Source organism: Saccostrea cucullata, unplaced genomic scaffold, assembly GCF_032062105.1.
Source record: "Saccostrea cucullata isolate Sc308-1 unplaced genomic scaffold, CSIRO_AGI_Scuc_v1 ctg16955, whole genome shotgun sequence".
In the NCBI taxonomy this organism is placed as follows: Eukaryota; Metazoa; Mollusca; class Bivalvia; order Ostreida; family Ostreidae; genus Saccostrea; species Saccostrea cuccullata.
This window is the reverse complement of record NW_026925371.1, coordinates 11,818-25,994: the sequence shown is the minus strand read 5'-3', so window position 1 is coordinate 25,994 and position 14,177 is coordinate 11,818. Positions and strand designations below refer to the sequence as shown.

At 33.8% G+C, this 14,177-nt stretch overlaps 1 protein-coding gene and 1 pseudogene across 1 annotated transcript; both read left to right on the top strand.

Moving 5' to 3' along the window:
* The first annotated feature begins 3,395 nt into the window (after window positions 1-3,395).
* On the top strand, window positions 3,396-5,017 carry LOC134268701 (uncharacterized). The gene has a single exon (XM_062750945.1). The coding sequence runs from the start codon at window positions 3,396-3,398 to the stop codon at window positions 4,875-4,877; it is 1,482 nt and encodes a 493-aa protein (XP_062606929.1). The 3' UTR covers window positions 4,878-5,017.
* Window positions 5,018-8,201: 3,184 nt separating this feature from the next.
* Window positions 8,202-10,387, top strand: LOC134268702 (uncharacterized; annotated as a pseudogene).
* The last annotated feature ends 3,790 nt before the right edge of the window (window positions 10,388-14,177 follow it).

The following is a 14,177-nucleotide window of genomic DNA, read 5'->3' as shown; positions in this document are numbered from 1 at the left end:
AACTGCTAAACAAAATAGACACGTACCAACTTTTCGAATGTAAGACAATTTAATTACAATTTGTTTTTCATGCACCGCATATTGTTTAACATTTTCAAATTAAATGCTAAGCATCCTCCTTGCAGTGCCCCATTTGAAAATAACTTCTATCGCCGTAATCACATATGTTTAGGACATGTTTTTATCTTTTTTCTTGAGTTTTAAAGAAATTAACAAATCATCAAGACTTCTTCCATAAAAAATTAAATATAATCATGGTAATAAACGCATCTATCCACAGCAGATATATGCACATGCCAACCACGTGCTCAGTGGAGTGATATTATCGAGGAAACTCGAGCTGTAAACAGAACAGTTTTTCCCGATTTGCTGGAGTGGGGTTAAAATCGCTTTTTTTTCATTAATCAGACGATGCAATGCAACAAATAAAAGTAGTAAGTAATGTAACCTAATGATTATTACTTAGTAATTCCTTGTCTTGATGTTGTTATGATCGCATTTATTCTAGAACCAATGCCATTCGAACTCTGTGTGACAGAGGAATGGCGGACGAAATAAACACATGGCCTCAGGAAGACACCCATATGAAAAATCAAATTTTCAAGAATTATGGATAATGACAAGAAAAAAACTAAACAAATGCTTGTAGCCATATTATCAATGAATCAAACTAACACAATATTCAATGCATTTTTCATCTCGTGAATGCTGTAGCTGCGCAGTTCTAACATGATTAATTTCCTCCTAATTAAAACAAAATAAACTTAATTATTAACTGATTTTGGTCTCTAACAGTAGGTAATTAGTGCATTAGCACTTTGAGTAACTTTAGGCTAGTTTAGTAAAGTATTAAGCGCATTCTTGGTATATCTTATTTTACACCAGACTAGATCCAATATGGCTTGTACATCCCCCTTAAATTATTTTTTTTTGTCAGATGGTAGGTAGGGAGAGGTTTATTTTGATGAAATGATGTTACAGTAAGTATTTAATTTTAAATTCATACAGAATTAATGTGTTGCAAGTTAGTTTTATTAATCTGAATATTTCTCTTATATATGGTTTTGAATAATACTTAATATTGCTACTTTTAAAATTATTAGATCGTACATTAAAGAAGAGCTAGGTGTCAATTTTTGTTTTGTTTTGAAGTCTGAGCTGATGCCGTCATTTAGAATAAGGTTTTCTTTGAATATACTTTAAATTCTTGATTAAAATTATGTAATAATTATATTTGATTTAAAATGATAGAATACATTCATTTGATTGTAATAAGACAGTAATTTTCATCTTTCGAAAACGTTTTTCAAAAGTGTCATGGTAGCATGTTTTTATATTAGACATCAGTCTTTTAAGAAAGATAAAAGTATGGAGTATATTTGATCGAAATTAAACAATTTAAAAGATTTTTTTCCTTTTCAAGCATTTTTAATTTGTTGACAGCATTTATTGTTTGTAAACTGCATTATGAAGCTGATGAAAATAATCTTTGTTGTTTTATCAGGTGTTCTGCATACGTATAATTGTTTTATTTATGGAGAAGATGCAATTTGTTCACTGAAAAAAATAAAGGTAGTTACCTGATTTGTAGTTTGTATTCATTGATATAAAATGTTTTATTACGAAACAGCGAGATTTGGAAGAAATGTCAGTCTTTTCATTTGTAAATTATTAATCGTATTTTTTGCTCATGAAAGTGGAAAGTTTTTGGACATTTTGATCATTCAAACAGATATTTGACAGCATGAAGATGAATCTTTTTATTAAGGATACACCAAAGTTTTTTTTTGTTCAAGATTTTTGTCAATTTTGAGATTTTTGGCTGAGAAAACAATGCTAATTACTGCTTTATATTGCATGAAAAATTCTTGCTGATTATTAAATGGTTTTCTAATATTTAACAATAATCATACATAAACACTAACACATGTGAATGTTATTGAAACTTCTGATTTGGTCTGTCACTGCTGCTTCTGAAAGAAGCAATAAATCATTGGACCACTTGAGGAATTCTTCACTAGCCACACAGAGGTTATCAGTAATTAAACTACAGGGACTCTCGATTTAGGGAAGGAGATCTAAAAGATCACTAATGACCATAAAATAGGAGGTGGAGCTTAGCTCTTGCCATCATGCCAGGAAATCTTTCTGATTCAGAATTGAACCTATTTTACTTCATTAAAAGCACCTAAATAAAGAGTAGAACCTCCCATTCTTGTGAATACGCATAGGAAATATGGATAAGTAACAGGTATCCAAAGCTGAATACATGTATCCAAGTTGTCATATATTTCTAGCTTTGGCAGACTTTGTTGTGTAATGGGTTTTTGCCCTCTTCTGTAAAGTAAAATCAGACAGTTGGTGGTATAATTTCAAAGGATTCAGCTCCCTTATATATTGGCCAATTTCTCTGAAAACTGGCCAGAATACGTCTCAAATGTCTGTTCACAAAACCGTATCTCGGATTTTTGAAAGTTTGCTCAGTTCTATATTTATTGGGGAAATGTAGAATTGTGTTAATAAATTGGTAACATTTAAAGACAAATGGATGTAATTTTTGAAAAAGAAGATTCTCGGGTAGAGTACATGTGTCGATTCAAATTTGTTCAAATCATGACCCCCAGGGGTATAGTGAGGCCACTATGGATGGTTAGGGTTTTACATTGTAATACATAGGAAAAAATGTTAAAATTTTTCACAAGAACAACAAAGCCATGATTAATCATCAATATAATAACATTAAAAAAGTGATGTAGATTTAAATTTGTTGAAATTATGACCAACCAGGATCATAGTTATTCAAAGGAATATAAAGGCTATATCAATCAAATTTTCATCTTATAAACAGCAAGGCACTATATGTATTGCATTATATTAATTTAAAAGCATCCATAGGAAGTATAGATTTAAGTTTGTTCAAATATCCCATTCCCCTATTCCCTGAGCCCAGTTTTATATTTAAACTTCTAATGCTGAACTGAACTGAATTTTGTTTTTTTTTATCTAGCCAGTTGCTCTGGTGAGCAATGTGGCCCCTGGGCCTCTTGTTTTTATGTTGTTTCTAAGGGTCTTACTTGTAAGGTCACAATTTAGTGACATTATCTGCCAAGAATTCAAAAAGGTGTCAAAACTGTTTTAATCCCTGTAAAAACTTGCAATACATTAGAACCAGTGCAAGAAATGCTAGATATATTTTCAAAATTTAACATGTTTAATACAGTGACAAATTAATACACCTAGTTTTTATTGTGATTTGTTTAGGTACACTTGTTTGTTGACTGTGTATATCATATAACTTATAAATATCTCGGTTTAAAGTCCAAATCACTTCACAGTGTATAATTACCTTATCGCTGCTTCAAATCTAGGTCAAAGCTAGAAGATATTCAACAAACATGGCAGCCAGTAAACCAAAATATCCACTGGGCTCTCCTCAAGAGCATATTGAAATGTGTAAAACCCACGATTTACCTATTGATGTTATATGTGAGGACTGTGATGAATTTATTTGTGGTAAATGTGCTAAAACAAATCATAAGGAACATGAATGGAGCACTATATCCACGGCAGCCAGCCAAAAGAGGAGAAATCTACTTAAATTACTAAAGAAGATCAAGGAAGAGAATCTGCCTGGGATTGAAGAAAATCTGGAGGAAGTGTCAAAAAAGATCACAGGAAATAAAGAACTGTGTGACACTGAGATTAAAAAGCTTCAGAAGCATGTTGATGAGATAATGGCCAGGTTGACGGAAATCAGGAAAAATAATGAACGAAAATTAACAGAGGATGTGGAGGAAAAAAATAAAAAGTTGAACAGTGTGAAATCTGAGCTAAACAAAAAGAAGAAAGAAATAGAAGAGATGGTAAAGTTTATGGAGGACAACAACAGCACCATGTCAGATTACGGCTTCCTTGACAACCACATGGAACTGTCAAAAAAGCTGTCTGGTCAGGATGTTAATTTTAACAACTTTAATTATTCATTGAGATACGTTAAAGGAAAAATCAGTGATGAGATGATGGAGAATATGATAGGAAAAACTCACGATTTAAACAATATCAGTTTGACTGAAACAAACTCTTTTAAATATGGAGATAAAGTAATAGTTGTATTGAGTGCATTGTGTGAAGATCAGTGTTACATAGGAGATACAGAGTCACATTACATTGCACAAGTAAACAAAGATGGTGAGAAAAAAGATGAATGTAATATTGTTCCTAGTGACATGTGTGTGGCTGATACTGGTGATGTTTATTTCACTGACGTTAGTTACAGTTCCATCAACTGTCTGTCACCATCAGGATCTGTCTCCACAGTCGTCAGTCTATATCCACTGGTACCTGTAGGAATCTGTCAGTCGGTGGACGATGGACTACTGGTCACCTTGAGAGACATTGTTTCAGATCATTACAAATTAGACTCACACAGCAGACGTCAGGTTAGACACATCACAGTGACGGGTGATGTCATCCGTGAGTATGAGTACAAGGAGGACGGTCACACCAGAATGTTTACAAATCCAAACAGAGTCAAACAGAACAGTAATAGTGATATCTGTGTTGTTAACTTTACAAGTAACACTTCAGGTGAACTAGTGATTATTTCTCCCTCTGGTCGTATGAAGTCTATCTACCGTGGACAGAACCTGACAGGGGACTTTAATCCAGGTGATGCAGTGTGTGACACTCTCTGTAACATCCTTGTTACTGACTTTAACAACAACCACATCCATCTCCTGAGTCCTGACGGGGAGTTCCTGAAGTTCTTAATTACAGAGAATGAAATGAATGGTCCAGTCAGATTATCACTATATAAGTCTACACTGTGGGTGGGATACTATGATGGACTTGTCAAAGTGTTTCAATACACAGTGTAATTTACTTGAATTTTCATTAATCATCCTATGAAATCGTAATAGATGCCATATAACATCAATGGATTCAATCACTAAAATTTGTGTATATTCTCATGTGTGGATTCTACATATTTGCTGTCAATTCTTACTATATTAACAATGTATTATCTAATAATATAACTATATATTTCAACTATATATAACTATAAATTTCATCTGTGTTTATTATTGTTACTAAAACTTAAAAAAATACTCTGTTAATTGTAATTTTTGATTCCTTCCTGTAGATTTATAAAAACCCTATGATAATTTACTATACATATACTAGTAGTTTCCAGCATTGTACTCCAGTCATACTCAATGTGAGATTCCTAATTATGAAGTTTCTGAAGGTGATTAAGGGGATGAAGGACACATAGTCATATACTGTATGGCTCAGTTTAATTACTCCAAAGTCTCTGATAATACATGTACAAAACCTGAATGAAACCACAGTACGTGAATAATATTTTGACAGTTTGTTTAACTTTCCATCTTGTATAAAAATATTTCAATTTTTTTTATATTCCTTGTAAATATTATAATTCAATATATTGATCCACTATTCTGTTTCCCTACACTGTGTCATAGTCGGTCTCTCAGGGGGAATATATTTAAGAGTTTTTTTTAGCTAACCTGAGCCAAAGGTTCAAGCGAGCTTTCCTGATCACATTTTGTCCGTCGTCTGTCGAGCTGTCTCTTTGTCTGTAAACTTTTAACATTTTCAACTTCTTCTCAAGAACCACTGGACCAATTTCTACCAAACTTGCCACGAAGTATCCTTAGGTGAAGGGGGTTCAAGGTTTTTTGTAAATGAGGGGCCACACCCTATTAGAAGGGGAGATAATTAAAAATTAGTGAAAATTAATGGCATCTTTAAAAAATCTTCTAAAGTACAACTGGACCAATTTCAACCGAGCCTGCCACAAAGTATCCTTGGGTGAAGAGAATTGAATTCAAATTAATTAAAATGAAGGGCCATACACCCTATTCCAAGGGGAGATAATTAAAAATAAGTGAAATGAACAAACTTGAATCTACACTACATGAAAATGTTTCCACATAAGTAACATCTTTCCTTGGCCAGTGGTTCTTGAGAAGACTTTTTAAAGATTTTTTTAATTTTCAGCTGACTTAAGGAACGGTCTGAATAAACTCAAGCTTTATGACTAATTATTTGGTTGATAATGGACATGAAATAAAGAAAGTATTTTTGCATACAGTCAATTTTTGTGGATGAAACTGCTAATAGCAGGTAAAAAGTACTTCAATGCAAGTCTTTCATTTTACCATATAAGCAGAAGTTTTAGCCAGGATTAAATATTGGCATATTAGCGAGAGTGCTGAGATCGACACTAAAATTGAATATTGCTAAAAATAATTGCGTTTTATTTGTAATAGTTTCTTAAATGAGCATTTTAAAATAGATTTTAAAATTAAATCGCACTAAAAATGTAATATCAATTATTAAGACTGCTAAAATAAATTTGCGTCTTCCTTAAATTTCCACTGATACAGTATATCTGTGTTGATTTAGTGACAGAAGATTTTCCTGACTGTCTTTACCAGTCCTGTAAGAAAATTTAAGAAAACTATATCAAGGTAAAAAGTGATTTGAAAAAAAATTCAGAGGATGAAAATAAGGCAAAATTTTATGCATAATTTATGCATGATTTTGATTACCGGTACAAGAATCTGTAGCACAAACATATGTTGGGAACATATCCATATGCATGATTCCAGAATAATATATGGTATCTTCTTAATGTAAGCAGTGGGTAGTTGCATGAAAACTAGTTTTAAATTCCCCATACTTAAATTTTCTACAATTTTCAGAACAATTATTACTTCCACGGTTGAAATTTGTCTGTTTCATTTGAACACATCTAAAAATTACTTCCCTACAGATCCAGACGAAGGGGAGTCCATTTCATGTCCAGGCCAGTAAGGTGTTAGCTCATATCTTCACAATGAGCCTTCACTGGTCCGGCAGGTATGTTGTGTCTCCGTGTGTATTTATAATAAACAATATTTGAAATCTGGCATTGGTAAAATTTTATAGTATAATCTTTTATTGATATCTGATTAGTAGTTTTTGTAGGTCTACATACATGTATTAATTTTTATGGTATTTAATTTTAATGACTTGAGATTTGAATACATTTTGGACAGCAACCAAATTCAAGAGATGATGTAATCAGCTTTGGAGAAGTGAATAATATTCAACAAAACAGTAAATCTCCCATGCAGAGTTTTTTTCCTCTCTCAACACCTCTGCAATGGGCTATTCTTTTGGACATAACATATAAAACGTAATATTTGCAGGTTTATTTCAAATTAAATTAATAATTCTAGATTTATTTAGTAAATACCTATCTCAAATCTCAGACATAAACATAGAAATTGAATTATAATGAATTAAAACAAACGCACTATTTCTCGTGTTTATCACTATGATATATCCACCAGTTCAATTTTTTCTTATATACTTTGATTTTGAATAAAAAAAAAACATTTTTATCATATATATAAGATTTTTTTTCAACAGAATATGAAATTTTAATTTTTGAATTACATTTTGATTCAATTTGTAAGTTTAGATAAAACTTTAAATTGCAGTATAATTTCAAATCAATCTCTTTTTAATAGAATATTATAGGTAAAAATTCATAAGCCATTTGAATAGTCTAGATTCAATAAACGGAACGTTATCAGAAAATATTTTGTTTTGTTTTTCAGGCTGGAACAGGACAGATTACAGGAGCTTTACATCGAATGTTTCCATATTGTGTGGTGCATTGTGGAATCTCATATTTATCGTCTCTATCCTGAACAAAAAGTTCGGCTGCAGAGAGAGTGTAGAAATAAGATCCCTAGTGACAAAGGTTGAAAGGTATGTAGAGGAGGGTTTTTAATATTTCCTTTTATACAGCAACATTAGGGGCTCTCAGTAATCTGAACACAAAAGAGTTCCAATTGTATGATATATTTTGCAGTAATAAAATGATCTTATCCTTTGATCTTAAATTAACCCCCCCCCCTCCCTCCAAAACCCACTTTACAAGACACAGTGTATAGTGTGTCCTTAAAAACAGGTTATGTTTTATTCTTGTTTATCTCTCAGCTGTTCAGATGGTAGTCCTTTGACTTCAGACTTGTAGGAGCATGGTAATGACCTCCACATTTCGAGGTTTTAAGACTTCTGTGATTGCTGAAATTTAGGATACTTTTGTTCAAATAAGAAATAAAATCAAACATAATTTGACAATTTCTTCCTGTGGGCTAGTCAAATATAGTGGTACATTTATTTCAGATTGGTGCGGTCAAAGTTGCTGGATCTGTACATAGAGAAGTTTGTGGTATCACCCACAGCAAAGAAAGAGGAAGTTCACTCGTGTACTCAGACCAGGACTCTGACAATGGTAGACAAGGGGGTACAGACAGACATGATCAAAATCACAGGTGAGGCAAAGAAGATGTAGATAAAACAGGGACAAAGGGATACCTTCTGATTCTGGGAAAATTTTAAATATTTTTAGAGCTCACCTAAAAAAAAGTCGAGATAACTTATGCAATAACCAAGCCTTGTACGAATCTGTCGCTGCTGTTGGCAAGGCCGGTAATAATTTGTCTGCAGTATAACTTGGCACACAAGTGGGCTATATTGAGATACATAATTCTGTGTAACAGTTTGATTTCAATGAATGGTGTTGTCATGATAATTAAAACTAGAAAATTCTTTGAAATATTTTCAAAATGATACTCTTCCTATAGTTTTGGTCTGATTTCAATAGTTTCAAATTCAAATGCTAGAGTCTCGTCAAAGACTTGTGGTTATAATCATACTTTTATATCTATTACATTTATTTTTTTTATTTCACCCTTTTAGAAAAACGATCACAGGCAGAATCTCCCTCTACAGTTGCACCAGCATCTGAACCATGGAAAAAATCCAAAACAAAAACGCTGACAAATAACACAAAAGCCACCACTGTAGAGTCAAAGAAAGACATTGAGTGGCCAAAGTTGTCAGGTCCGAAAGTGCCTGATTGGACCAATCGGTTGCTGGACAGTCCGAAACTTCCAGACTGGAGCAGCCCAGAAAGAAGTAGCAGTAGTGTCCGAAAGACTCCAGAGTCGCTGACAAGTGGATTGTATTTTTCTGCAGAGGATAAATCATTTCCGAGTTCACCGGACATCAGACAATCTTCATTTCTTAATTCTCCAGACAATCTCAGAAAGCGAAATTTGAATCAGTTGAGGAGCCCTAAAGAGACCCCAGTAGTGTCGGAACCCACGCAGAACTTTACAAACTGGTCAGACAATATGGTGTTTGGATCTAAATCAAACTTTCTGTCCAGTGATCATACAATAAAAAAATCGGAAGATGAAAGAAAAAGCAAACTGTTGAAGAACAAACTTTGTGCTTTGGTAGAGCCTAAATCAAATCCCACAGGACTGAAAGCTCAGAGTTCCACATTCCAGCAAAATAATGGCTCTAAAACGGAAAATCAACAGATTAGGCAGTCGGGAGGAAAGGAAGTGTCTTACTCTAGCAATAGGAAAACGAAGGATCTGAAAGAGGAGCAGAAATCTAGAGACCCAGAGCCAGTGTCTTGGTGGGATTCAACACGAAGCTTAACGAGATCAAATTTAAAATCTCCTTCTGTTGGCTCAGAAGAGGATTCAAGTGGCAGTGAAAAAAGATCTTTGGGCAGAGGGAGGGGAAGGCGTGTTAAAAAAGGGCTTCCTGCACCCTCAAATTCATCTTCTCTTGTGCAGAAATCAGACTTTGGAGATGAGAAATCTGAAAATCTTTATAAGTCTCAGAAGAGGGTCAATCCTTTTTGATCCACCAGAGATAAAAATCCATTGCGCTTCCAAAATCAGAATGCTAATTGCAATAAAGGTAGTGGTGCTAGTGGTGGGAAATCCCCACAAAAAGTGATGGACTGGTTCTCTATGGAGGAGGTAGAAACTGGTGATCAGCCCTCAGAAACAGGCAGCAGGAATGAGGATGACGTTCCAGATGACTGGTTTCTGGCGAGCGAGGACGAAAAAAATGCCAAATATTCCCAAAACAGCGATATGCAAGCTTTACAGAGTCAAGCAAGTGACATTTCAACGAATCAAAAGAGTGCTAGCAAAGGTCAGGTGTCTCAAAATGGAGACTCTCCATCGCAGACAGAGGCTGACACGGGGGGACTGGACAGTAAATTTGACAGTGAGAACGGTAGTGGTGACTGCCCCACGCGACCCTCCCATTTTTCCGACGAGGAGGGTGAGGATGATGGATTGTCGGAAACAGACCAGAGCTCCGATGATGAAATGTATATGAGGCCTGCAACTGCCGACACTTCTGACCAGGGATTTACGAAAGTTCTAGTGTTTCTAAGTGGGTTCCTGGGCAGAGAAAGTGTACACTGTGTGGTGCCACTGATCATGTTATATACAAGTGCCACATGAAAAAAGACAACAGCTTTTTTCTGTGAAAAATGTGCCATTTTATTAACTTGTTCTTGTATTTAAGGGTAAGTTTTATTCCCCTTATTCACATGATCTGAGGCCTACCTTATCTTTATTGGTCAAAGTGTGTGTGTGTATCTGAATGTATTTCTGTACCCTTCAATGAAAGGATCAGTTTTCATATGTTTTAGATGTTTCTTGATTCACGTAAACTTATGAAATATTGTCTGATGATTAACTTTCTCCTGCATAAATGCCTCAGGTAGCGATATACGGATTATAATTTGCTAAGGTCAACATTAAAAAAAGAACTTATTTTGTCAAGGCGAATAAACATGATAAATGTCCCAAAATAAAACTTCAGGAAAATAAGAAATCTTTTACTATTAATTAAAAAAGAATGGTCTTCAGATTATAATTTTTTCTTTGAGTTTATTCAATAAAGGTTTTACTCCCAGTGAATAAATTTTTCTCTTAATTTTACAAAATTCGTCTGAAATTCATTTATTGCTGGCATAGGTTTTGGATGATAATTCTCTGTAAGATTTTGTATTAGCACTTGAGCACATTAGGAAATAAGCACACTAACTCTTGATTCCCACCTACATTTTGGAACCCATTATTCAATATAAATAGCAATTTGGCCATAAAATCTTTGTTAAATACAAAGAACAGTTCAAGGGTAATTGATAAGTTGTCTCAATACCAGCACTAAAATAGTAAATTATCAATAATTCCAGGTCTTGAAAAGAAAGGGGGGGGGGGTAAGTTGATATTTTTCATTGAAATCGGTGTTTCAAGCATCACCATATTATGAAATAGTCTTGGATATGATTAAATGTTCCTTATATCTTTTTTTTGAAATTGGTGGAAAATAAGTATTTTTGTCTTTTTTTGTCAGTAAACATATGTTCCTCCACCTGTGATACACAAAAAGCTTTGGTATGAATGTGTGAAATAACAGTCCATATTACCTGTAAAAAGGAATTTTTGTGTCATGGTGGGGGAGGGGATGTTTTTAGAATTTTTTCCGTTTAGTTCTATAGTGAAAAACAGGACTTTTACCAGAATTTTAAAGTTGTTTCTCTGTTTTTCAATTAAGTAATGTTTTATAAAAATCCATTTAATCATCAATAAATTCATCAGATAAATTAACTATTGAAAATTGTCTTGGAGGTAGGTGGGCAAAAAAAACCTATTTTTTTGCAGTTCTTTCCTGATCTTAAAAGATTCCTATTGACTTTAGCTTAAAAGTCAAAGTCAAACTCTTTTCTTTCCTCACGCAGCATTGTTAAGGCTTGAATAAGGGGGCGGGGCCTAATTTATACGGGAAAAGCATACTATGACGTCACACAAAAATATGACATTTATGTAGTTCTCATAAAACGTGTAAATGAAATAATGTGCAACGCTGAACAGTTTTAGCATAATAAACAACATTATAACTTATCAATGCATTTAAAAAAGTTGCTAGTTAAATCCCTTGTAGCTGGTTAAAAACTAAGCACTCATTGCGATGAACTTGTAAACATGACGTCATACTGGTAAAAATGACGTACTTCGTGTGCTGTATGAGGCAAATCGAGAAATTGTTTATCAATGAAAAATGTGTTTTATTATTAAACGGAATATTATTTACAAATTTTAAAAAGTCGATTATTACCAAGGTATAGCCTTTGTTTAGTGCGATTGTTAATTAACTACAAAGAGAATGTATTTTATTAATTATGTCATGTTTTATGTACAGGTTACGTATATTTTACATCGAGGTGCCCCATAAAATCGTACTTTTGCAAGGGCATACACTTCATAGATCTGAACCATTTTTAAAATATAGATAAAGGATATCTTCCTTAACTTGAAAAGTGCTGCTGCTTTCTTTAAATCGAGGCCGTGATTTTATAAGTACACAAAATATTTGGTAAAATTCTAAAATATTTCGACATTGGCCTATTTACTTAAACATTTAAGTATTAAAACGCGAATTCTATTCAAAGCAGCAGCACTTTTCAGAAACTACAAAGTACACAGGAACAATTAATATCTTGAATTTTTAATTTCAATTGGGATATGCCCTTGCGATATTGAACTTTGTTATTGACCTACATTCCGTGTACCTGCTATGCGTTTATCATGTGACTGTCCATCGATGGGACCAAACTCTACACAGTACAGAGTATGTTATACTATGCTATTTCCATAAGTATTTAAGTTCTGTGATAGTAGAATTGCTGAATAAAAATAAATTGAATTTTAAAAATTCCCCTTTTTCGCACTTTTATTTTCCGTTGATTTCTTATAGTAAGCCTTAACAGTGCTGCGCATCTGTATTTTTTCAGTTCTTGCATGCTTTTCTTTTTTCCTTAAGTTGGGGACATATAATTCCTTAATTAAAAACACCATTGTTTATATGAAGTTAATTAATAATGAATTGTGTATGTAGAATTGCTCCAATTTAAAGCAAATTTTTTTTAACTAATTGAAAATGTGGAAAGTCATAAACATCTTGGCATACATTTTTCAAAAAATGGCCATTGGGATATGCACATACAAACAACTGTCCTGAAAGCATCTCAACGTCTTCATATACTAAGAAAACTCAAATTTCTTAGTGATAGAAAATCGCTTGAAAAATTGTTTTTTTCCTACGTTAGACCATTATTAGAATATGGTGATGTCATATGGGATAATATGTCAAATGATTTAGTCAATAAAATGGAGCATATCAATATCGAAGCCGCTCGCATAGTAACCGGTTCTACGAAACTCGTAAGTCTTAATCGTCTTTATCAGGAGACTGGTTGGGAATTTTTAAAAGACAGGAGATACAAATGTCACAGGGTGACAATTACTTGTTTTTATTTTATTTAGTATAATTATTTAGTACAGCTGGTATAGTAAGTCAGTATAGTAGATAGCTGTAGTAAATTCCTTCATTCATTCATTCATACCTGGTCATTCATTGTCATCGTGTTTGTAGTGTATTCTGGTTTGTCCGGTGTTCTGTGTCACGTGAGTGTTTGGTTGTCACGTGATTGTCTTGTGGTTTATTTTTATCCTAGGTGTGAGTTGTAAAACCAGTATGTATGGGGTGTGGTAGCTATGTACGCATGTGTGAGTCCTGGTATATATACTTATGCACTGACTATTCCTTTTTAATCTTGACGATACATTGACGATAGTTTGGATGTTCTCCTGCGAGAGATCCACGTGAGCAGTTTGTCTAAGAAATTCCTTACGGAATCTTAGTGCCTTAATTGATGTGACTGGTAAGAATTAATATTAAGTCTTATTCTTATTTTAAACTGTTCTAATTAAATATATATTAGTGTGTGTGAATTTGTACGAGTGTGTCATTTTCATTGCAGGTCACCTTCATTCGTTTGTTCGTTTATACTTCATCATCGTAATTGTCAGCTAATAAATATATGAACCTTTATTGAGGAACTGTGTTGAATTATTATTATTCCCTGAGATTGGGAGACCCGTGACAATGGCGCCCAACGTGAGAAATTCAGCGCTGGAAACACTGAACACCCGTGTCGGCAGTTACGAGCTACACAGGGACTACTTTTACACTGAGCGCTTCGAGTAAGCAGTGTGACGTCACAACTATTCATGGATACCTCATGTGGCCGAGACGAGCGATGTTTTGGTGGATTATCCATTTAATTAACATTCGTGCCAAGAACTGTGTGTGCTGAACGATTCCTATAAACGGATAGACGCGGCCTATTCTTGGACGACCTGGAAATCGTGGTGGACTTTGGTATTTGACTACTGTTGATTGTGTGTGTCATGTTCTATTTTTAAACA